The 24614-nt window shown below is 43.1% G+C and overlaps 1 protein-coding gene and 1 long non-coding RNA gene across 2 annotated transcripts; one reads left to right on the forward strand and one right to left on the reverse strand.

The window, feature by feature from the left end:
• Nucleotides 1-194: 194 nt before the first annotated feature.
• Nucleotides 195-24024, reverse strand: grm6b (glutamate receptor, metabotropic 6b). The gene is made up of 11 exons (XM_089009825.1): nucleotides 23558-24024; nucleotides 21963-22532; nucleotides 14384-14600; nucleotides 14119-14254; nucleotides 13790-13944; nucleotides 12691-12831; nucleotides 12412-12612; nucleotides 11464-11603; nucleotides 5404-6027; nucleotides 5016-5327; nucleotides 195-570 (listed from the first exon to the last, which is right to left on the reverse strand). The coding sequence occupies exons 2-11, from the start codon at nucleotides 22479-22481 to the stop codon at nucleotides 331-333; spliced, it is 2685 nt and encodes an 894-aa protein (XP_088865951.1). The 5' UTR covers nucleotides 22482-22532; nucleotides 23558-24024; the 3' UTR covers nucleotides 195-330.
• On the forward strand, nucleotides 5966-10832 carry LOC148890800 (uncharacterized). Its single transcript, XR_016116592.1, has 3 exons — nucleotides 5966-6083; nucleotides 8973-9723; nucleotides 10101-10832. It is a non-coding gene; the product is annotated as an uncharacterized LOC148890800 (long non-coding RNA).
• Nucleotides 24025-24614: the final 590 nt, after the last annotated feature.

The raw sequence follows: 24614 nt of genomic DNA on the forward strand, positions 1-24614 counted from the left end.
AAAATACCCACATTTCTCTCTTGGAAAAAAATTAAGTCCCTTTCAAATGTCACCCAAAAGCCAAATTACTTGTTTTTTTTTGTGAGAAGTGGACAAAAACGGTAACAACTCAAATCAAGCACATTTACGTGAGCTCCTCAATATCTTTTGTGCTTCAGTCCAGAGTTGATGAATTATGTAGAAGACAGAAATGCAGGGACATTCATGTTGGCATCGAGAAAAATTGGAGGGAAAGAATGCTGGGCAGATAAACATTTGTTTGTTAGGAGTTTTGCTGATCGTGTCAGTAAGGGCGCTTGTGATGTCACCATTGTCTCGTTTGAGTCTCCTTTACTGTGATCTGTCCGGCTCGATCTTTGACTCGCCGTTCTGTTTGTCGTTAGATTTCTGTGATAGGTGCGTAGAAACGGTGGCTGCCTGCACCACGGCTTTGAAGCTACGCTTTCGCTTCTGTACGTTCTGCTCCGGATGGAAGATGATCACGTAGACTTTGGGGATATACAGCATACCCAGCGACACTGTTGCGCTCAGGCTCATGGACACTGTCAGAGTGGTGGTCTGGATAAACATCTGCAAAAGTAATGGAGGCAGGTCAAAAAATATGTACATGGACTACTAGTGGATACTTCATTTGCGGCACCCAAGAACAAGACAGACTTATGCGGTCATAAAAATGACACAAGACACAGAGAGAGTGACAGATAAAACCCTCACCCGAAACGTAGCAGTAACCTTCAACCGTATTCCTAACCCCAAGTGTATCATAACCCTAAACCCTGACCAAAACTTTCACCCTAATCTAAACCAAACCTAGCCTTAACCCTCACCCTAACCAGTAACCCAACCTTTACCATTAACCCTTAGGCAGACCTCCAAGACATGAGTTTGACACCTCTGCCCTAAACCCCAGCCCTTTTCCCTTAAAGGACAACCGACACCATTTTTTGTTTCCTAACTGACAGCAGAAAACCGTTTTATAGCATCTAAAATACCCAAAACATGCAGGCTGATATTTTTAGTCAAATGCAAAACACCAATAAAAATGAGTTAAAGTGTCCCAAAACTACTTCAAAATGACCTCAGAGACGGCGAGTTTCAGAAGGTCCCGCCCCCTTGTTCGTGATGTCACGCCAAGACGTCTTGCCTTCCTCTAGAATCAAAACAATGGCTTCAGATTCTGAGAAGATGCGTTCTTCTTACTCATGCAGTCATGAATATGATTCAAATAGTTCTGAAGAGGAAAGCATAAATGTTTGCAATCGATTAAAGTCCAAAAAAATCCTAACCCAACTCAAAATGTATCCCTAAACCCTAACCTTAGACCCTAATCCTGACCTTCTAAACCTAACCCTAATGCCCGAACCCCTAACCTTTGCTCTAAGACCAACCCTGACCCTAACCACAATGCCAACCATCATTCTAACTTTAACCCAAACTGTAAACCTAACCCTAAATCCCAGCCCTGACACTAACCCGAACACCATAACATAAATCCCTGGACCTAATCATCACCCTGATTTGTCCAAATGCTAACCCCTGTCTAACTGTTATGCAGCGAGACAGCAAGCCTGCTGGAAAAAGCATAAAAAGTTCATTCAACCTGACCCAGAAAGGAGATTTCTTTCAAGTTTTCTTTATTTGAAGTCACAACAGATTTTCAGCAGTCCACAGGTTATACTGCTCTCCAGGCTGACGACCCTTCTTCCTCGCAGTGATTTCCTTATTCCACTTTTAAAGGTAGTTAGTTCACTTGAGCTTCACGCCAATCAGGTCCAAGTGGCAATTGGCCATTCCCATTCCCAGGTGGTTGCAATTACCTTTTCTATATTCATCAACGGAGGGACCATTCACCATTTTCAAGGCAGTGCCATCGGCTTTGCCTTGGGCCTTTGAGCTCTATGAAGCCAAATCCATACATACGTTGTCATAGTCCCTTTCAGAGAGTCCGTGGGGGCGGGGTGAGTGTGTTTGTGTGGTGGTCTCCCAACATTACTGTTTTGGATGGAGAGAAATGTGCACCTTTCTACCACCCAAAATCCACAAAAAAACAAAATTATTTCACATCTCCTTTAGAATCATGACACTAACCCTAGGCCAAAGACAAACCATAAACTGTAACATTCATGTCCTGGGCCTAACTCTCACGTTCACCCCAAACCAAACCGTAATCTAGCCATGACCCTAAATCCAAACCAATCCTAAACCTAACCTTGTACCTAACACATACCTGTCAACCTCCACAGCTCCATGCCCTGACAAACTGTCGTATTTTCCCTGACAAAATACAAAATAATCGGACACCATTTTTTTTTCTAACGTGTTTATTTATGTAGTTTAACATGTTATATTGTACATGTGTTTCCTTATATCATTCAGTACATATTCTGAATAAATGATGAAATTACAAGTGTTGCGTAATTACTACAGTGTTCTCTATTGTATGATCGATGTTTTCCAGACTTCTACGTTTTTGGTGTGGCTCTTTGTATCAAAATGCGTCTTTAAATCATAGAAACCGGAGGCAGCTACTTTCACGTCTTTTTGCAAGCAACACAATACGAATATTCCACACCTTTCTTCGAAGCTTGTATCGATCCCTCTGTATCGTGCTGATTTACGCCTTGTTCACGTGTGAACGGAATGATGCAATGGGAAATCCCCAGGCGGCAGACGAATGCGCACAGTAGCAACAAACCGCTTGCTTCGTTTGCAACAAAAAACAAAAAAAAAAAAAACGATACCGAGATAGAGGCTACCGCGGCGAACTCGTTTGACTTTGCCGTTTCGTGATAGTCGGTGTATACCGGATGGTACCCAAAATGGACAAATTTGCGTTTTTCCGTACAGATTTTCTTGTAAGTCGTACACGTCTTAAAATGCATAATAAACGTACTTTGTACGACAAAAACGTACAGGTTGACACGCATGCTAACACTAAACCTACCACTAACCCATAGTGGCTTTTGAAAGGACAACACCAATAGTGAAATTTGACTTCCCCTGAGATTGACGGCAATGAAATATATGAACTAATTATTCAAGCAAACTGCGCCGTTTATAAATAAAACAACACGTGCCATAAATAAGCTATCTTTGCAGCATAAATAAGTCATAAATTGCACGCTTCGGGGGCATGTCTTCAACAGTATCTCTGGATTTAATATCCGTTCTGAACATTCTTATTCAGCCCATCCATTTTTGTAAATCAGTCACACGCAAATGAGCCCACACGATCCTCCACCACACAAACACACTCACCCCGCCCCCACACACTCTCTGAAAGGAACTGTGGAAACGTATGGATGGATTTGGCTTCATAGAGCTCAAAGCTCCCAAGGCAAAGCCGATGGCACTGCCTTGAAAATGGTGAATGGTCCCTCCATAGATGAATACAGAGCAAAGTCAAAGACCGGGCTCGCACATGACCCCGTAACATGTAGGGAGGAAAAATCATATTTTCATGAGACATAGCGAGGTCTATATTTAGAACCTTTTTTGAGTGATGATTTATTGAATGCCTTGTGAATCAAGAGGGTTTGTGTCCATCTCTCAGTCCAGCTGACCTATTTTCCTTCTGTCCTCTCTTTCACGTGTCCCCTTTATTGCCATGTAGAGGAGGTGAAAAGATTTTGAGAGCACTGCAGGCTGTGATTATTGAGGCTTCACTGGTTTCTAATACGTCTAACTGTGAGTAAAAGCATATCGGCCTTTGTCAAATGTTTTTGCAACGGTCGTCGTGTTCGCTGCCACAAGAGAAATGGCCCACGAGGTAAAAGAACGCCGCCTCTGAGTCAGAGGAGGCAGGGTGGCTTGAAGGGTTCACGACGTGGCACGTGGCTTCAGTTTGAGCCTGCTGTCATTTCTATCTTCCTCAGAACCACAACAGCTGCTGTATCAGCGTTCAGTTGGCTAGCTAGTTGGCTGTCTGTCTATTAGCTATCTAGCTAGCTGGCTGGCTGTCTATTAGCTATCTAGCTAGCTGGCTGGCTATCGGCTATCTGTCTAGCTGGCTAGCTATCTATTAGCTGGCGAACTGGTTGGCTGGCTATCTATTAGCCAGCTAGCTGGCTGGCTATCTTTTAGCTACCTATTAGCTGTCTGGCTAGCTGTCTGGCTATCTATTATCTAGAAAATGACTTCTACTGAGCGCATTTCACAAAGAATCCACCGCATATAGCTATATTTTACGTTTTAAGACTCACGCTGAATATTCAGGAAGTCTTGTTTTCGAGTTGATGACGATGCCTGACGTGACGTGACATCACGTCAGGAACGCCCCTGACCGACAAAGTGACACACAATGCATTTGGGGTACTTTGTTTGGTCGTGTTGATGAATTAGAAGGAAAACACATAATAACGCGATGGTGACTTATTGTGTGTTGCATGCACCAAGACTACCAATTGCGGTAACATCATACAGAAGTTGACGCAAATTCCCAGCAGACAAATCAGCCCATTTCCGACAGAGCTTGGGCGCCATCTTGTGCATTTTCCGGGCGCTACATTGGAGTCCTGACGGCTCAAATTGATACGGAAAAACTTCTTTAATTGATTGCAAACATTTATGCTTTCCTCTTCAGAACTATTTTAATCATATTCATAACTGGATGAGTAGCAAGAAAGCATCTCCTACGAATCTGAACTCTCTGAAGCCATTGTTTTGATTATGGAGCAAGGCAAGACGTCCTGGCATGATGTCACGATCTGGGGGCGGGACTTTCTTAAAATTCCCAATTCGCAGCTCATTTTGTTGCAGTTTTAGCACACTTTAAGTCATTTTTATTGGTGTTTTGCATTTGACTAAAAATATCAGCGTGCGTGTTTTGGGTATTTTAGGTGCTATAAAACATTTTTCTGATGTCAGTCAGGAAACAAAAATGGTGTCAGTTGTCCTTTAACGTACCTTCATAAAAATGAACCGCACCCCTAATTTGTTCTGCTTGTCTTTGAACCTTGAAGCATGATAGATAGCTTGAATCCAAGCAGAACTGACCAACGACCCTCAATAAGTACCTTTTCAGTAGATTGCGCGGTCCCGAAGAAGATGGGTACAAAGGCCAGCCAGATAATGCAGGTGGTGTACATGGTGAAGCCGATGGGCTTGGCCTCATTGAAGGTCTCGGGAACTCCTCTGCTCTTGATGGCATACACCGTGCAGGTGATCATCAGAACAATGCTGTAGCTCAGACACAGGATGAGGGACAGATCGGACATGTCACACTTCAGGACACCCCGGGCAAACTCGGGATTGGGAGGCTTCTGCTCCTCATAGTCGATGATGGTGTGAGGGGGAACCACGCCAAACCAAATGAACACGCCGAGTACCTGGAGGGAAGGCGGTGACATTAGTTTGAGTCCCTGCGACCATAAAAGTGAGCGACCCCGGATGGCACGCATCTACCTGGACCGAGATCAGAATGAAGGTGATGATGAGCTGAGAGGTGGGACTGATGAACTTTGGAGGCGTCACCGATTTCTTGCCCTGTTCAAAGATGCGGTAGATCCGGTTGGTTTTGGTGAGCATGGCGGCGTAGCTGATGCACATTCCAAGCCCCAGAAGCAGCCTGCGGAAGGCGCAAACCGCCACGCTCGGCTCGGCGATCATGAGGAAGGTGATCAGGTAAATGAGGAAGATGCCCGTCAGCAGCACATAGCTGAGCTCCCTGCCGGACGCTCGGACGATCGGGGTGTCATTGAAGCGGATGAAAGTGCCGATGACTCCTGTGGTGGCCAGGATGCCCAGGATGGCCAGGAAGACGGGGATAATGGCCCAGGGAGAACTCCACTCCAACTTGATGATGGGTGTGGGCCGACACCCGGTTCGGTTTTTCAGGGGTCTCATGTCGAACGGGCACATGTCGCAGCTGAACTCATCCAGAAGATACTGGTAGCCGTCGCAGAGCTCGCAGTGCCAGCAGCAGGGAACGCCCTTCACCATCTTCTTCCTCTCGCCTGGCTCGCACGGGAAGCTGCATACGGAATCTGGGATCTTGCGCTCACCGCCGGACCACTGCATCTCTTCCGGCTAGGACAGAAGCACGGTTACAGCATTGGTACCGTCGCGCTCCAACCACACTCCACGTGGGTCGCCCAGAACTCCGCTCCCAGTCCCAATTTTACGTACAGTCAAACCTCGTTTTTTGAACGTTTCCTTTCTCGACCAATTCGGTCTTCAACCAAAAATGTTGGGGGTTTTTTATGCCTCGTTTGACAACCAAAAATCGGTTTTCGACCAATTTGAGCGCACCTGAATGCACCACTCGACTCCCCTGCGTTTCCTTATAATAATAATAATAATAATAATAATAACAATAATAATCTTCTTTTCCTTTCGGCTTTTCCCTTCAAGGGGTCGCCACAGCAAATCAGTGTCCTCCATCTTTAGAGGTTTGATCCGCATGTTTGTTTTGGCGAAGCTTTTACGTCGGATGCCCTTCCTGACACAACCCTCTGTATTTATCCGGGCTTGGGACCGGCACAAGAAGACATATGTCCCTTTGTGGCTACAGAACAAGCAACTCAGTAATAATAATAATGACACGACATGACACTACCTCACTTACATTCAGAAATTACATGTATTGTCTGTTGTCAATTGTATGTATTTTTAGCCACGTAATAAGTGCCTTGCACGCTGGGTCCGAGAGAACATTAACTTCATCTGTGCTGTATGTCATGCATATTAGCATATTTGACAATAAAGTTGACTTTGACTAATAATAATAATAATAATAATAATAATAATAATAATAATAATAATACATTTAATTTCTAAGCGCCTTTCAAAACTCTCAAGGTCACTTCACAGTCACAGGATAGGTTTTTCTGTGGGTGAGCAGCGGCAGCGTTCACTCAACCCGGAAGTAACCCAAACAGATAGAAAGCGAGCTAGCTAGCTAATTGATAGCTAGCTAGATAACAGCCAGCTAGATAGCTAGCCAGCCACCCAGATAGCTAACAGATAGCTAGTCAAGGAAATAAGTACATTTATTTAGCCATATAATAATAATATAATAATAATAATAATAATAATAATAATAATAATAATAATAATAATAATAATAATACATTTAATTTCTAAGGGCCTTTCAAAACTCTCAAGGACACTTTAGATACAGTCACTGGATTTTTTTTGTGTGGGCGAGCAGTGGCAGTCATTCGCGCCAGCGTTCACTCTACCTGTAAGTAACACAGCAGCAAAATTATGAAAGGAAGAGGAAAGGAAAGAAAGAAGTAGAAAAACAAAACCACACATACGTACACATTTTAAATCAAAATACAGCCTTCCCCAAACTCCCTGGTTCACACCAGAAACCACAAATTTATATGTCACTTCCTCGTATTGCGTCTCATTGTGACCGACGCATTATCATCATGTAGCCTTCCATTGTGAGCAGATCTGTTTGTATTGTTCAAGCACAATTTAAAAAAACAGACAATGATTACATTGATTGTAATGTAAATGCTTCAATTTTCAACCAAATCAGTTTTTGAACAGGTTTCTGGAACGGATTATTGTCGAAAACCCAGGTTTGACTAGTAATTTGCCAATTTTACTTACAGCGAACACCTTTAACTTCATCATGACCAGATGTTTGCTACAAAATCCTGGAAATGCCTTTGTCACAATGAACCGTGGCCAGCAAACTGCCACTACACCCTTGGTTACAAACAAAACATACTGTATGCACCGGATCAAGAGAATCCATATCTGTGTGGTCGTACATTGTACATGTACATTTTGGTACCAATCCAAACTCAAACGATTGACTCTCGAATGAGATGATTCTGCTCCGTGCACCCAAACGGTCAACACATCTCTGACTAAAAGGGAATATTTACGTATTAACTCGGTCAGTGTACTTCCACCTACGCAATATCAATAATCTTCGCCCATCTCTCACTCCTCACACCACTGTTATCATCGTTCATAGTCTTGTCACCTCCCGGATTGACTATGCAATTCACTTCTCTTTGGTGACCCTCAGAAACTTCTCCACAAACTTCAACTCGTCCAGAATTCTTCAGCTCGGATCATCACCAGAACCTCATCCTTTCACCACATCACCCCCGTCCGTCCTCCAAGAGCTCCACTGGCTCCCGGTCAAATGTAGAATCAACTTTAAAATTCTTCTTTATATATTTAAAGCTATCCATATACCTATCTGACCTTCTTCAAATTTCTATTCCCTCTCTCGTTCGCTCAGATCCTCTTCATCCCTCCGCCTGTGTGTGCCCCTCCCTGCGGTCTCTGCACAATGGGGGACAGAGCCTTCAGCTGCTCTGCTCCCAAACTTTGAAACTCACTTCCTCCCAACATTCGTAACATCTCTGCCTACCTTTAAGTCCCACACTGTAAACCCGAACAGTACTACTGACTTAAAGTCATTGAGGTCAGTCAACTCAAAAGCCGATTTTTTGTTTCAAAAACTCAAACGTGAGTTTTTGAATGAGTCCTGCGTTTTTAATTTGCAGTAGATCAATACTTTTGAGTTCATGGCAATCGTTTACTCAAACATTTTGAGTTCACGGCAGGAAGCTGCGTGATGACATCACTGCGTGCTCTCATTGGACGCCATTTGAATTCTCAACGGCTGAATCTGGCAGAGACCGACGGATTATTTATTTTAAATTAGGGTGGAAAGACAAACAATCGTATTTAATATACTATAAATGTATACTACAAGGACCCAGTGTGTCAATGCTGTAGTCGCTCCACAGGAAAGGAATATTTTGGAAAGTCCGTTTGGGGCAGTGACGTGCGGTGAGGTTCATGGCTGGTGAGGCACTGACGTCATCGATGACGTCACCACTCGTCTCTACTTCGTATTTGAATGGTAAATGTGAAAATTCAGCGATTTTGAAAAAATCATAAAACGGTGAAGTTAAATGGACAAGAACTTTAAAGTACAAATCACTAAATACATCTAACTGTTTAATTTATTTTTTCATTTGATATTTCCATGACAGCTTTCCATGATGACATGCATGTGAGGCACTGCCTCACCTGCCTCCACTGACTGCACGTCACTGGTTTGGCGCATTATATCCGCCGCTCGAGCCAAGGACTTCTCCTAATGTTACGATCTCTTCTGTGGTAGTATGAATGTTTCTTGTTTGTTGAAAGACACAGCAGGGTTATTAGGAGAATTGTAGCGCGAAGGTTTGTTTGGGCGGTGGTGGAGTAATATCTATCACGGGGTGTTGCGAGTTATGTTTGTGTCCGCGAAGGTTCGAGAATAATAGTCAAATGGGTGTTAAATTAAGTTTTATATGAACTTCAAAAGTTATAAGGGTCACCCGAAATCCACCACATAGATGCTGCAACGCCAGCAGGTTGGTGCTTTGAGTTAACTTTGTTTTAAACGGCAGCACAATAAATCATGCTAATTCAACGTGCAACAGTTGTGCTGCCGTTTTAAGAAGGCACTAAGTAAATATAATGCTAGCCAAATGAAATATCACTCTGTACAATTGGTGTAGTTTTAAATGGTCATTCATGTGTAAACATAAAACTTTTTAAATGTATTTTTCAAACTGCAAACACCTGACTTGCTTGATGGCATCATTTAATCTGGTAAATTAGATTATTTATTCCATTTAAAAAGTAAACATGGATCAAGGTGTTTTATTAAATTAAATGATTACATTTGTTGTCTGTTTTTTCTATTCAACCTTTTAGCCCCAGGGTGGAAATTGAGTAACACCACCATTATCTAAGGTATGTTTACATTTTTATTAATGCTACATGATTAATTACCCGAATCATATTAAAAATAATACATGTATGTATTTTTTTATATTGAACAGAATTTTACATAAACTTAATTCTCCATAGGTCTCCATAGGCCACTGTCTTGGGTTTGAGATGCTGAAGACAAGTACTGCAATGTTAAGCTCCTGTCGCTTTCCACAAATTAAAACTTTCCTTTTTATCTCCTCTTGCTTTTGATAAAGAACAGCATGATATACACGAGACGCAGTCTGGCCCTTCGTGCTCTCCATACATACCTACGAGAAGATGACTCACACTTCTTCAAAACATGCAATGTATGTATTGCCTGACTTAACACAAATGTCTATTGATGTATTTTGCAGTGGGAAGAGGATCCAGACATTGAAAACATTCCTGTCGCACTTCTCTCCGTGACAACTGACAACTAGCGCCATCTTGTTTAATCCCAACAGCATTTCTGTTGTGATAGAAGATGGTATTATTGTGAGATGTCTCCCCAGGTTGGCTGATACATACCTCCTCTTGTTTGGTTTAATGTATGCATTGCATTTAGATTCTCCCAAAAAATGAATCCACACATTCACCTTCATTCAGAAAACACTGCTGTGTCTTGATGATAACAGACCACCCAAACCACGCCTGCTAATTTAAAAAAATGCTTTGTTCCGCAATATTGAAGGCACCAGTGCCTCCAATATTACGGAACAAAGCAACACTGGATAAGTAATTTCATAGTTTTACTCTGCTTTGTATACCTAAACGTTGATGTACTGTTCGTGACTGATTTTCTATTCATAATTTGATGTGTAAACCTGGATTTCACCAAACTGTATTTTTTCATTTCATGAATACTGTTTGTTTTACTTTGATTTGCACCTTATGACGACTACATTGAAATGTATTCTCTTGTATTTATTCAAGTATATGCTTGTCAGAGAATTTATTTTTTAACAGAACAGCAGAGTATAATTTGTTGTTTTTTTCTGTTTTGTTTTGTTGTTGTGTTTATTTCACATCTTTATCACGATGTTGTGTTAATTACTAAAAAAGAACTGCTCAGGGGTTTATTTGTTGTTTTGGTACGTGGACATGCTGTGCATTTGGTACTGTTATCATGAATGTTTTATCAAAGGTTGTTTTAAACCTTAATAAAAAATGTGCACTAAAACAGACATGTGAGGTGGGTTTTTGTTTTTAGACATAGAAGGCAAATGTAAGTACAGTATACATGAATGAATCGGACGTTTCGCCTTTTTTCAGGTAACATAAATTTGAGTTGGTTACGCTTAAATATGAAACCTAATTTTAACTTAAAAATTAAGATAACAAGAAAACATTAGAGTAAACTGAAAGTACATCTTTTAAGTTCATTCAAACTCATAACATTTAAGTTGAATCAAACTCATAAAATTTATTTCCACCACTCAAAAATTTTGACGTAATCAGTTGCCATAAAAATTTTGAGTACTTTCAACTTGTTGGGTTTTACAGTGCATCTCAAAACCCACCTATTTAAAATTGCATTTTCTGTGTAGCTCTCTGTCTTCTTTCTATTTATAATTGTATTTTATTTATTGCATTGTGATATTTTATTTATTATAGTATCTATGCTTGTCTGTGACTGTAAAGTGTCCTTGAGAGCTTTGAAAGGCGCTTAAAATCTAATGTATTATTATTATTATTATTATTATTATTATTATTATTATTATAAAAGTGAATATTTACGTTGAGGCGGAGATGGTTTGTCCATTGGCCGATGTCCTTATAGCCCGGGTTACTGACATTGGAAAGCTGGTACTGGAAGATGTCATATCGACCAGGTGCATCTCCATTCTCGTTAAACATCACACCCGTTCCTGCGCTTCCTGTTGGAAGGAAAGAGCATTTTTTGTTATAATAAATGCCTGAGATGTACAAAAGAAGAAGCATCTACATTTGCCAGACTTCCAGCTGATGCTTTCTAATGTCACTCTTGTATGAATGCTAAGTGCATGTTGCGCTTTAGCAAAGGTTGTCCTGCACTTCAATGACCATTCAGTACATTGTGCTCTGGTACCCTAACGCGATTGGATGTTCCTTCCAGTCGCTGTAGGCGAACAATCAAAGAAGCCCTCCATACAAGTCAAGGTCACCTGGCAAGAAGCAAACAGTGAATGCACATTCACTGTTCGCTTTTAATATGACACTTTTTTCCTTCTGCAAAACGGTGACTTTTTTTATGAAAAGCGCTGCAACGTGGAAGTAGTCAGATGGACGTATCGTGTTCTTTTCCCACTCGATACAATCAGCCATCCATTTTCCATACTGCTTCATTCTCATTAGGGTCATGGAGGGTGCTGGAGCCTATCCCAGCCGTCTTGGGGACTAGGCAGGGGGCACCCTGAATTGGTCGCCAGCCAATCGCAGGGCGCACAGAGACAAATAACCATCCACACTCACATTCACACCTAGGGACAATTTTACAGTGTTCAATGAGCCTGCTATGCATACTTTTTGGGATGTGGGAGGAAACCAGAGGACACGGAGAAAACCACGTGCGCCCGGGGAGAACATGCAAACTCCACACAGGGAGGCCGGTGCGGGACTCGAATTCACAACCTCTGCACTGTGCTGAACCACTCAACTTATTGATACATGACCGGACAAATCTCAAAGTCAGAGTTAAACTGGTACCGTTGAAATTGACTGAGCGGATGTATTGGAGCAGCATCCGTCCTTCCACTGGATCCATCTTGTCGCAAATGCCCATGGAGCCCGGGCACAGGTCCAAGTGCATGCTGTGTAAGGCGTGCGCCATGGCGTACACCGCGTCGATCACAAACTGCACCTTCCCCTCTTGTTCATACTGGGAGTCTTGGCTTATTCTTTCCTCACCTAGATGGAGTGCGGAGGTGGTGCGTGAGGAAAATGATTTTTTCTATTCTTCAGCATTGAGGGGACTGTCAAATTTACCTGTACATTTTCTTCTGTCAGCCTCATATTTGATGCCCGTTCGTGTTAGTTTGCACTTGAAGTCGTCCTCCCAAAATTCAGCAAACCAAATGTTCCTCCTGTTGTTTTCCAGAGATCTTGACGTGAAGTACTGGTCGAATCCTAAATCCGTTTGTTTGCAAAATTTACATTATTGGATTGCTTGTCACATAACATGACAAACGATGGTCAACGTGAACTTGGAGGCATCTGTGTTCATTTTTGGACGAAATTTGTTCCTTCAATGTCGGACGACACGAGAGGCTAATCGTGTCGAATGCTAATTGCACCGTTGGGTTTAAAGGACAACCGACGCCGCCGGACAAGTTGTGTCCATAATTTGTAAAATCACTTCAAATGACTTCTACTGAGCGTATTTTACAAAGATTCCACCGCATATAGCTATATTTTACGTTTTAAGACTCACGCTGAATATTCAGGAAGTCTTGTTTTTGAGTTGGTAACGATACCTACCGTGACGTCACGGTAGGTATTGTCACTGACCGAGAAAGCGACACACAATGCATTTTGGGTACTTTGTTTGGTCTGAAAACATCGTGTTGATCTGTGTTAATGGCGAAATTAGAAGGAAAACATAAATAACGCGATGGTGAATTTGATATAAGCTGACACAAATTCCCAGCAGACAAATCAGCCCATTTCCAACAGAGCTTTGGCGCCTTCTTGTACATTTTCTGGGACACTACATTTCAGTCCAGATGCCTCAAAATGACACAGAATGACTTCTTTAATCGATTGCAAACATTTATGCTTTCCTCTTCAGAACTATTTGAATCATATTCATAACTGGATGAGTTACAAGAAAGCATCTTCTCCGAATCTGAAGCCATTGTTTTGATTCTCAAGCAAGGAAAGATGTCTTGGTGTGACGTCACGACCAATGGGGCGGGACCTTCTGAAACTGGCCATTTCCTTCATTTTTATTGGTGTTTTTCATTTGACTAAAAATTGTATTTTAGATGCTGTAAAATGTTTTCCTGATGTTAGTTAGGAAACAAAAAAAATGGTGTTGGTTGTCCTTTAAGCGGCAATTGATATTCAATTGCTTCGTTGCACCTACCGTCAATCGAGGCTCTTTTGGGTAAGATGGTGACTGCGCCCTCCGCCACCTCTTCCTGGTCTTGGATGGGGGAGTTCTTGGCCCCCCAGCTGTCAGATCCAACAAATAGAAAGTGGCCGGTCAGATTGGCCTTTTTAGCTGCTTGCAACACTCGCCTGGGAGGAAACAGAGTCTAATCAATTTCTAAGCCGTTCAAAAAAGTAGTCACATTCATTGCTCAGCTCAAAAGAACTCAAAATGCAATCGGCGTATCGTTCACATCATTTCTTCAAAATGCAAACGGTCTGTTTTTCTTAGCATCTATGCAAACGTTTGTTGTATCCACTCACTTAATGTCGTCCTCGTTGGCGAAAATGATGACCCCACGAGCGTTCGACGTCTCCATTAGTCTCTTGATAATCTTTTCAAACTCCCCCGGTCTGGGCTCCCGGGGAATTTTTATGGACTGCGCAATACACAGCCCCCCTGGGGCGCACACATACAACGTGTAAGAATCAGGTTTTTTTTGTTTTTCACCTGCTTTTGTATATCTTTAGATATTCCATTAATATCAATGTGACAATCGTGCCGACTTGAAAGAAAAACAAAGACAACCTGCTTCTCTGGATATCTGGAGGAAAGCATCGACTCCACTCTCGCCGTAGTTGCCTTCTGATGCAAGTGTTGAGACGTAGTTCCAGCCCATGGCTTTAACAATGTCCACCATGGCCTGGGCCTGATAAGAATCAGGAGGTACCACACGGGAGAAGAACTCGTATCGACTATTGTCGCTCAGCTCCGGCGCAGTGGAGGCGTAGCTGATTTGGGGGATCTGTAACACCACAGAATGATTAATGGCCTTGAAAAAACAGGAGATAAATGAAGGGTTGATCACCTTGTTTTGAAAGGGATACCCCACGGTTCCATTTTGGAAACACTCTTCTTCTTTCAATGCATATTTCAGACCACATTGTCACTGTCTCGAAGAAATTACAGTGAGACCTCAACTTACGAACACCTTATCTTACGAACTTTTCTTCTCACGAACGTCAAATTTCTGAAAATTAGACCTTATAATACACACTATTTTCATAATACACACCCACCACGGCTGGTGGAGTAATCTTCGGCGGAAGAACACCAAAGCACACGACCTTCGGATCTGGCGGAGTGATCTTCGGCGGAAGCACACGACCGAACAGCGCTCCAGCCGGCGCTACTTACCACACCCCCTCTCATTGAATGCACACGTTGATCGCCTCCTTAGACCTTTTTGCGGATAATTTTACTATGATGGGACCGAAAAAAAAAAACCACCACAGGCTCGTTCGTGTTCAGCCCAAGAAGACACAAAATAAAATCACTGTCACTGAGAAGAAGGAGATAATGGAAAAACACGAACGAGGTGTGCGTTTGTGTGATTTAGTGGCCGAGCATGGCTATGCTAAGTCAACCATTGCTACCATTCTCCGGAACAGAGAAGCCATCAAAGGTGCGTGCGTCTGTTGCAAAAGGTGTTTCCGTGCTCTAAAAGCGACAGTCTCGGGCAATCGAAGAAGTTGAAAAACTTCTGTTAATTTGGATTAACGAAAAGCAGCTATCCAGCGACAGCGTGAGTAAAGCTATTTTATGCGAGAAAGCACGGCTAATTCACACCAATATCGCCATGCGCCAACCTGGAAGTTCGGCGCTTATTGAGGATTTTAAAGCCAGCAACGGATCGTTTGAGAACATCTAAGGGCGAGGAGGAGATGGCTGCAGCATCAAGTGAGCTCATAAAGGCAATGTTGGCAAAGTGGAATGATGTGCAGGCTTTTACCGAACAGTTCCATCCAGAAAAGACTGTGGCTATGACAATCATCAACATGATGAATGATAATGTGATGCCTCAGCTTCGTAAGACCTTACAAGTCAGAAAGCAACAGGTGCCAATTAAGAGGTTTTTAATCAGCAAAAATGATGAGGAGTCTCCAAAGAAAAAAGAAGAGAAGCCAAACCAGAGGTTAAGTGACCAACAGTCCTTATGGAAGGTGACTCTCCTTCCATAAGCCATCAACAACCATCAAAAAGGTAAATAAAACTTTATTTTACAGCACAGTTTATTTCTTTAATTACAGTCCTCATGTAATGTGCCTCTCTTTCCAAACAGCAATTCCCTTTGACCTTCGACCTCCAACGCCATTCCATCAAGCCATCAATGACCATCACAAATGTAAATAAAGTCACTTTATGATACAATGCAGTGTATTTCTTTCATTACAATACAATAGCACATTTATTATACATAGAATAAGGTATGTTGTGTGTAGTTTTAAGGCTTATTTATTTGAAAAGTATAATTTATGGAAACCTGGGAACGGATTATTCCCATTTTCATGGTTTCCTATGGGATTATTTTTTTTTAGATACACACTTTTCGCCTTACACACTCTGTCTGGGAACCAATTAAGTTCGTAAGTTGAGGTCTCACTGTACTTTGTTTTGAGTAGGTTCCCCCTTCCTCATGAAAATGAGGTACAGTGAACCCTCGTTTATCGCGGGAGATACGTTCCAAAAATAGCCCGCGATAGGTGAAATCCGCGAAGTACAATGTAGTCACCAAAAAAAACTTTTACAATGCAAAACTATACATACTGCAGAATGAAACAAAAAATAAAACCTCATTTTTAATAGTTTAAAGAACTGTGTTGTAAAACAATATCTTGCTGCTGTGCCTATTCGTCCTGACTCTGCTCCACTGTAGCGTCTTTTTCTCCTAAAGGAGTCCTTATCCGTGAGAAGAACATTGTTATCCCTAGTTGTTGGCACTCTTTCTTTGTTTTGAGAATAGAGAACAGTGTGTTTGATTTTATTCTGCTTTATTTGCATTGTTGTTTGCTGTGTTGTTTCTTTTACTTTGTTTGTTTGCACATTTACATGCCATTAATTTAAAAAAAAGTGCTTTCCCCTGACAAAAAATCTGCGATGCACTGAAGCCACGATAAGTGAACCGCGAAGTAGTGAGGGATCACTGTACTCTTTAATTCGTAAAATATTGTGTATGCCTTTGAGGATTTTTGCCGGTTAACTTAGGATGACATCAAAGTATCCGGTCCATTCACTGACACACATGTGATGATTATACTGAGACCTTAGACGCGTAGCGCACAGGTGTCAAAGTCAAGACTTTGGCCAACCGGGGGAGGCCAAATCCGGCCCGCCACATTGTTTTATTTGGCCAGCGAAATCAAATCTAACTTGTGAAGTTTCATGATGCTTGTTGAAGTCCGAACCAAAATTTCAAATTGTCCCATGTAAACCGCAAAAACAGTCATTATATTTTACTTCAAATTTGAAAAGTAGTTATTCATTAATTTGCTGTGCACACTGTATGTAATATGTAGAGGGGCTTTCATCATGTCACAAAGAGGGAACAGCAAGTGCTGAAGAATGAAGGACTCTCGGTGTTGTCATATTATTTGTTATTTACTTTTGTTCTTTTGGCTTTTATTTATGTAGACATTAGTAAGAAATATTGCGCTAAGTCAATTCTCTTTGTCTTTTCTGTAATACCGGACAATATCTGGCTGGCTGGCGAGCTAGATATCTAGCTGGTTAGTTATTAGCTATCTATTGGCTTGCTAGCTAGCTTTCTATCTATTTGTCTTACTATTCTATCTAGTAGCTAGCTACTGATTATACTTACTACTTTAATGTTTTCTTTATCTTGAGCAATGTTTAATATAGCTATCTAGCTAGCTATCTGTTGGCTATCAATTAGCTATCTACTAGCTAGCTAGCTTTCTCTCTAATTAAATTTGAAAACTATTTATTCATTATTTTGTTGTGTGCTATGGACATAATATGTGGAGATGATAAAACATGTATATAGTTTCCCAAAATTCATAACGGCCCTCCAAGGGAAACCGTAACCATGATGTGGCCCGCGACAAATATGCGTTTGACACCACTGCCGTAGCGGATCAACACCCCAAAAGTGCACTGCTTTGACAGTGTCAATTTAGCTAGATTCTACGACACAGGAGTCAAAATCATGGCCCAATGACCCAAATCTGGCTCACCCCATCATTTCATTCAGCCCGTGAAAGCAAATCAAACTTGCGAAATTCCATGATAATGCTAAAGTCCGAACCAAAATTTCAAATTGTCCCATGTAAACCACGATCAATCCACAATCAATCCATCCTCGGGTAAGCGGCAGAAGATGGATCTTTTGCCGCTTATCCGAGGTTGGGTCGCGGGGGCAGCAGCTTCAGTAGGGAAGCCCAGACTTCCCTTTCTCCAGTCACTTCTTCCAGCTCATCCTGGCGGATCCCGAGGCGTTACCAGGCCAGCTGGGAGACATAGACTCTCCAGCGTGTCCTGGGTCGTCCTCGGGGTCTCCTGCCAGTGGGGCATGCCCGGAACACCTCACCAGGGAGGCGTCCAGGGGGCATCCTAATCAGATGCCCGAGCCACCTCATCTGGCTCCTCTCTAAACCACAATAAGAGTATTATTTTTTTACTTGAATTTGAAAACTAGCTATTCAGAATCAGAAGCAACTTTATTTGTCAAGGATGTAGAACACACAAGGAATTTGTCTCGGGTAAAACACGCTGCACTAGTAGTTGTTTCAATTTGTTGTGTTCTCTGTATGAAATACGTGGAGGGGATGAAACATTTTAATGGCTTCGTCTGTGTAAGCTCTCAGTCGTACAGGAGTGGTCCATCGATGACAAGGTTTCTTCAGCCGTCATCTGTACAAAAGTGAAGGTTTCGGATGTCCGAAACCTTCACTTTTGTACAGATGACGGCTGAAGAAACCTTCTCATCGATTTTAATGGCTTCCACAAATTCAGAACGGCACCCGAGAAAAAATAACATAACGACAATGTGGCTCGCGGCAAAAGAATAAGTTTCACACCCTTGCCTCTGTGGCGTCGCGATGAACTCCAAATGTTCAGCAACACATCTGTCAAAGCATTTGTTTGAAGGGGAAAATTGACGAAACGATTAATTCAGAGGTGTATTACGTCTTTGATGACATCGTTAATGTGGATCGTTTCATGGGCGACCCGGCTAATGCCGAGCTTAACAGCGCACCCTCGGTGGAGAGAAAGAGAGAAAGGTAGACAACACAAGGGCGAGAGACGGGAGAAGAAGAGAGAGCGGACGGAGAACCATTTCACAGATTATCAGGAAGGATTAGAGGGGTTTTAGTCAAATTACGTGAAGCGCAGGACAGGGAAAAAAAGGTTAGCATTTCTCACTTGTCAGCCATACAATATATTTAATTCTGGAGTGCAGTTTGCTGCATAGTATTATAACCCCATCACTCTCAAGTTTACTTGAATCCAACTGCTTCCACATGGGGCGGTCTTCTAGATCAGTGGTCCAAAACCTTTTTCTAACTGCGGACTGAGGAGATCGGGAAGGGGTTGGAGGATGGGAGGGATAATAACAAATGTGAATCCACTGAAACTCCATATGGAACTTTTTTCATGTCCAACTTTTGCTAGCTGGGTGAAATTTTGGCGCTAAATAAGGAGATGTAACAAAGACGAGAATCTGGTCATTTCAAAATAACATACGTTTCAAAATAAAAGATTGCTTGAGTCATTTGATAAATGAAAGAGAAATAAATAATTAATTCTTGTGTACTGGTCTGCGACCACTGTTCTAGATTAAATATTCTTCAGTGGCACCTTCGGCCAAAAACAATATGGAGTCCGAGTTTGGTGCCGTCCCATCAGTGAGTTTGAAGCCCCGCATATGCATTTGTGTCTGAAATACCACAACTACTCTACAAAACTACTACAAAAGGACTGTTTTCATAGTTATGAATGAATTCAGGTGACCATCATTCCAGCGTGTGCTGTTTCGCACAAGCTAACGTAGCGTATGCTTTCAACGAAGGCTAATCTGTAGTCACATTGCAGCTCTGCTTACCTTTTGGCTTTTACGTGACATTGCCCCTTTCCAGTGAAGCGGCAGTTGCAGTGGGACTAGTTAAAGGACAACCGATGCCTCCGGACAAGTTGTGTCCATAATTTGTAAAATCACTTCAAATGACTTCTACTGACCGTATTTTACAAAGATTCCACGGCATATAGCTATATTTTACGTGTTAAGACTCGCGCTGAATATTGAAAGTCTTTTTTGTTCTTGAGTTGGTGGCGATGCCTGACGTGACGTCACGTCTGGAACACCCCTGATCGAGAAAGCGACAGACAATGCATTTTTGGGTACTTTGTGTACTTCGTGTTGATGGCGAAATTGGAAGGAAAACACATAAATAACGCGATGGTGAATCATTGTGTGTTGCACCAAGACTACTATTTGGTATGAGCAGACACAAATTCCCAGCAGACAAATCAACCCATTTCCAACAGAGCTTGGGTGCCATCTTGTGCATTTTCTGGGATGCTACATTTCAGTCCAGATGCCTCAAAATGACATGGAATGACATCTTTAATCGATTGCAAACATTTATGCTTTCCTCTTCAGAACTATTTGACTCATATTCATAACTGGATGAGTAACAAGAAGCATCTTCTCCGAATCTGAAGCCGTTGTTTTGATTCTCAAGCCAGGCAAGACGTCTTGGCGTGAAGTCATGAACAAGGGGGCAGGACCTTCTGAAACTGGCCATTTCCGGGTTAATTTTGAAGTAGTCTTTGGACACTTGAAGTCATTTTTATTGGTGTTTTTCATTTGACTAAAAATATCAGCCTGCGTGTTTTGGGTATTTTAGATGCTATAAAACGTTTTTCTGATGTCAGTTAGGAAACGAAAAATGGAGTTGGTTGTCCTTTAAATGGGCGTGATTATGTAAATGAGCCATACTGTTACTTCACAGCGGGGGGGGGGGGGGTGAAATTCCCAACAAACGAGCTAGTCGTCACATTTTCCGAAATCGTTAACAAAAGCTGAGTTGGGGTTGTTTGATTGCATACATGATGGAAAGCAGTCCTCGTTGAATGTACGAGCAGATGTTGAGCGTACAGCATTGTGTATGCGAGTGCAGAAGCACGCGCAGTCCAGAGTGCAAGCGCATCTGGACGGCCGGCAGAAAGACAGCATTTAGCTAAATCTGCTCCTCTCCGGCGAGGCCACAAGTTGCCGTTATCCTGGAACCAATGTCGTCCATCCGCTGGCCCGATGCTCTATTTTCAGCCCTGAGCTGCTGAGAGAGGGGCTTAGTGGAGGTCGGGATCTATAATTCTGTAGTTAACATCTGCCCGCTAGGCAAGCTGCTGCTCCTCGGCTCCCTGGGAGCAACCTGCTCATAAAGAATGCAAGTTGCACCCCAACCCCAGGAAAAGTGTCAAAATATACTTGACTCTTTCATGCCCTTAGCAAATAACATGACAACACAAAGACACAGAGTCATTCATTCTTCAGCACTTGCTGTACCCTCTTTGTGACATGAAGCAGTTCTAGATGAAATAGGAGATGATCAAAGCGTCCTTTTCAGCAGTGGATCATGGTGGAATGTTCACGTCTACTACAAGCTAAATGTTGAAAGCAAACACGCAGCTGTAGCATCCATTGACGAAAAGAGATTGCCTCACATCTCATGTCCCACATAAATCTGCTTCAATTCCAAGTCGCGACAGTTCCACATACGCATCGCCGCTCTGCGCTGACGCTCCTTTCTTCTTTTCGCAGGCTCCTCAAGCCATGCATCCATCCAGCTGCAGACTTGTCCAACAGCACCAACCTTTCCGCTGAACAAAGCGGGGCTGTGAAAATGCTGCCCATTACAGGCGCAAAAAAGCACAATGGCCCCAGAGCTGTCCAGCGATGACAGTCAAATGACACCGACATTCCTCCCGATCAAAAACAGTGCTGGCATATTGGTGCTGCCAAAAAGGCGCAACCGCTCAGCAGAGACTCCTCCTTGATAAATGTCGTAGCCAAAAATGCCGAGAAACAATCCGTATCTGTTCCACACGACGCACAACAACACAAAGTGACAAAAGAAAACACAAATACAAGACAAAAACAACAACAAAAAGCAAGGCTCATGAGAGCACTTGCTGACGGCCGCCTACTCGGGCGCCATCTTGGACTTCATATGACGTCGTGTGAAATTTAGATTTGTTGTCCTGCTCCAAATAGAAGTAATGGTGGATTTCCCATTGGGCATACTTCAAAACATGTGCAAAATTCTTGCGTTTGTGTCCCGAGAAGAGGGGGAAGAGTGCTTACCGAGAAGAGGCGAAGTACGTTGGCCACCATGATGGAAACGGAGCTGCCCGAAGCCCCGATGACACCAACCACCCTTTCCGGTTTGGGGATGATGGGAGGCTCCCCATTAGAGCAGCGCACGTCCGACGTGTCCTTCTGGATGAGGGCTTGGACAAAAGTGAGCGACTGCTCCAAGGCGTAGGTGTCTCTGGAGCAGGTGTCCAATATCCGGGCCCCTAGCGTGATGTTGGGCAGCAGATCTGGGTCGCTGTTGATCTGGTCCAGGGCGTACAACATGGCTTCCAAACGGTGGATCCCCTTTTCTCTTTTGATGTCTCCGCAGGCTACCCCCACGGGGCCTCGGGAGTGGACGGGGAACAGCCCCCCGAGGGTGATGTCCCCCTCGATTTTGAGAGATTGGGGCTGGGTGCCCCGTTGGGCCCACAAACCCGGAAGGGTGCCCACCCACAGCATCCACAGAAGCCGGGACCAGTTCCCCAGCCGGCCGCCGCCATTGTGGGAGAGGGCTTTTGATGTCATGGTGCCGACTGGCGGAGGGACTTGGAGCGCCTCCCTTTCTACCTTTGATACCTGCGGGGATCGATCGCACGCAGACTGTCAGAGATATGACAGTCAGACACTGTGGACGAAGACTCGAACCCAGAAAGACTGTCCCTACTGCCGGTAGGAGACGTAGCCATTCATGACATACGTCTGAATTCTGCATTCTGCCAAGCTATGTATTGAGAGTACACGCAAATTAAAGTGATACTTTAGTAAAACATAGCTTGATTGACCCCAGGCTATCTGTGCTTCAATTGTGTATTGAGTGTTGACTAAGCATATAACAGCATGAAACTTTTAAATATGATAACTTCTTATTCTGTCTAATCTCTATCACAGACCCAACTTGATCGATTTCATCGCATCTGCCGTATGTACGGTCCATTATTTGTCAACTGCAGTTTTTGTTTTGACTTCAAGATGGCGGTCGCACGAATGGCTACCTTTACAGCAGCTCCTAGATTGTTTTTCTACTTATTCTTTTTAATTTTTTCTTACTTTCATAATTTTGCTGCTGTGAATTAGGATTTTCTCCAATGTTAGACTAATAAATGTTATCTCATCTCATCATTGATTAGTTTCATTGATACAGTCTGTCGACATCTAAAACTTGATCAAGCAGCAACTTTTTTTCAGTTTTGATCTCCTCGACAATGCCAGAGTTTTCTTTCATTACAAGGAGCTACTGTCGTTTTACGCCACGATAATAGCAAACATTGTACTGTATTTTCCATTGTATGACGTGCACCCAAAAGCCTTGATTTTCTTGAAAAGATGACCTTGCGCATTATACGCACGTGCACCTTATATGTGAAGTCATATTGAGCCAAATAGAACTGGATAGTGCCTCAATCTTTCCACATTTTTTGATGATACTAGTGCAGCGTGTTCTACTGGAAAACTTTTATATATTTATCTATTATATTTGTCCGGTGCACCTTATGTATGGAAAAAGTTTGAAAATACACCATTCATTGGGGGTGTGTTTATACTCCGGAAAATGCGGTACTAATCACATTGACCATAATTAATTGGGAATGCAATCCACTCACCTGCCCATTCTTCACATCGTTCTGGACACCAGGGTATATTTTATCCCTCCCGGGTGCTCGTAGCCATATCCGCTTCAAAGTGGGGCTCGATTTTAGGGGCAAGGTTCTCCTCTGCGCACCCAAATTAGATCCTCGATCATCTCACTCCCTCAAAGTGACAAGACCGAAAAATTGCAATTGTGATGCAGCAAAACCCGAAAATGTCTCCAGCCTGTTGGCTCGGGTATCATGGCAGGGTCGAGGAACAGTGTGAGGCGGGAGTTGAGGTGGGGGTGGTGGAAAAAGTGCAATATCACAGCAGTGAGATTCTACAAATCACCGGCAAATCCCTTAAAAGCTCTCTGGCTCGTTCTCTTCCTTGCGCTCTCATTTGCGCCCGGGCGGGCGCTCCTCCCTCCTCCTGCACTCGCTCCTCTGAACCCCCTCCCCCGCTCACTCGGTCTATGGTCGCACTAATGGCCACAGATTGGGATTATCATGCAGGCGTCAGTGAAGAAACCACGAGGTGGACTAGCCCACTTTTTTCGCCCCCGCCCATAACCATAGCAAATGCAGAACTCCCTCCACCCCCACCCGCTGCTTTTGGAATCCCGGGTCACTTTCAGAGATTAGATGAGCAATTTGATTCATGCGCTTTCCCACACACTAACATGCCACGTGAGCGCATAATGTGTAAAAGAAACAAGTCGATTCGGGCTGCGGCGGAACTTCTGAAATCGGTTGCCTAAAAAATGGCAATCGATCGAGGATTCGAGTTGGACACTTTGGCCACGGACGACGTACTGTAGCAGTAGAGGAAGGAGCACACACGGCTGACTTCAGCACGTCTTTATTCCAACTACTCACACGTGGATCGAAACAAGCATTGGAAAGTGCTGTAAAACAACCTTGATTTAAACACGCCCCCTGCTGTATACCTGCTGGGTGAGAGCCATGGTCCGAGTGCCCGCTATGCAACCCCTCTAGAACACCCAGCCGGAAAATCAATATGAAAACTTCGCAGGGGGCTTCACCAGCCTGCCACAACGACTGTGCAATCCTCCTTTCAGTGGCGCGG

This window comes from Hippocampus bargibanti, linkage group LG12 (assembly GCF_051943395.1).
Source record: "Hippocampus bargibanti isolate YZ-2025 linkage group LG12, ASM5194339v1, whole genome shotgun sequence".
Classification (NCBI taxonomy): domain Eukaryota; kingdom Metazoa; phylum Chordata; class Actinopteri; order Syngnathiformes; family Syngnathidae; genus Hippocampus; species Hippocampus bargibanti.

Bases quoted from the DNA above. Each gene is read 5' to 3' on its own strand.
- grm6b (XM_089009825.1), bottom strand. From the start codon at position 22,481: ATGACATCAAAAGCCCTCTCCCACAATGGCGGCGGCCGGCTGGGGAAC. The intron at 12,832-13,789 runs GTAGGTGCAACG...AAACGGATTTAG, and splicing joins CAAAAGAGCCTCGATTGACG to GATTCGACCAGTACTTCACG. The intron at 5,328-5,403 runs GTAGATGCGTGC...CCTTCCCTCCAG, and splicing joins TCATTCTGATCTCGGTCCAG to GTACTCGGCGTGTTCATTTG.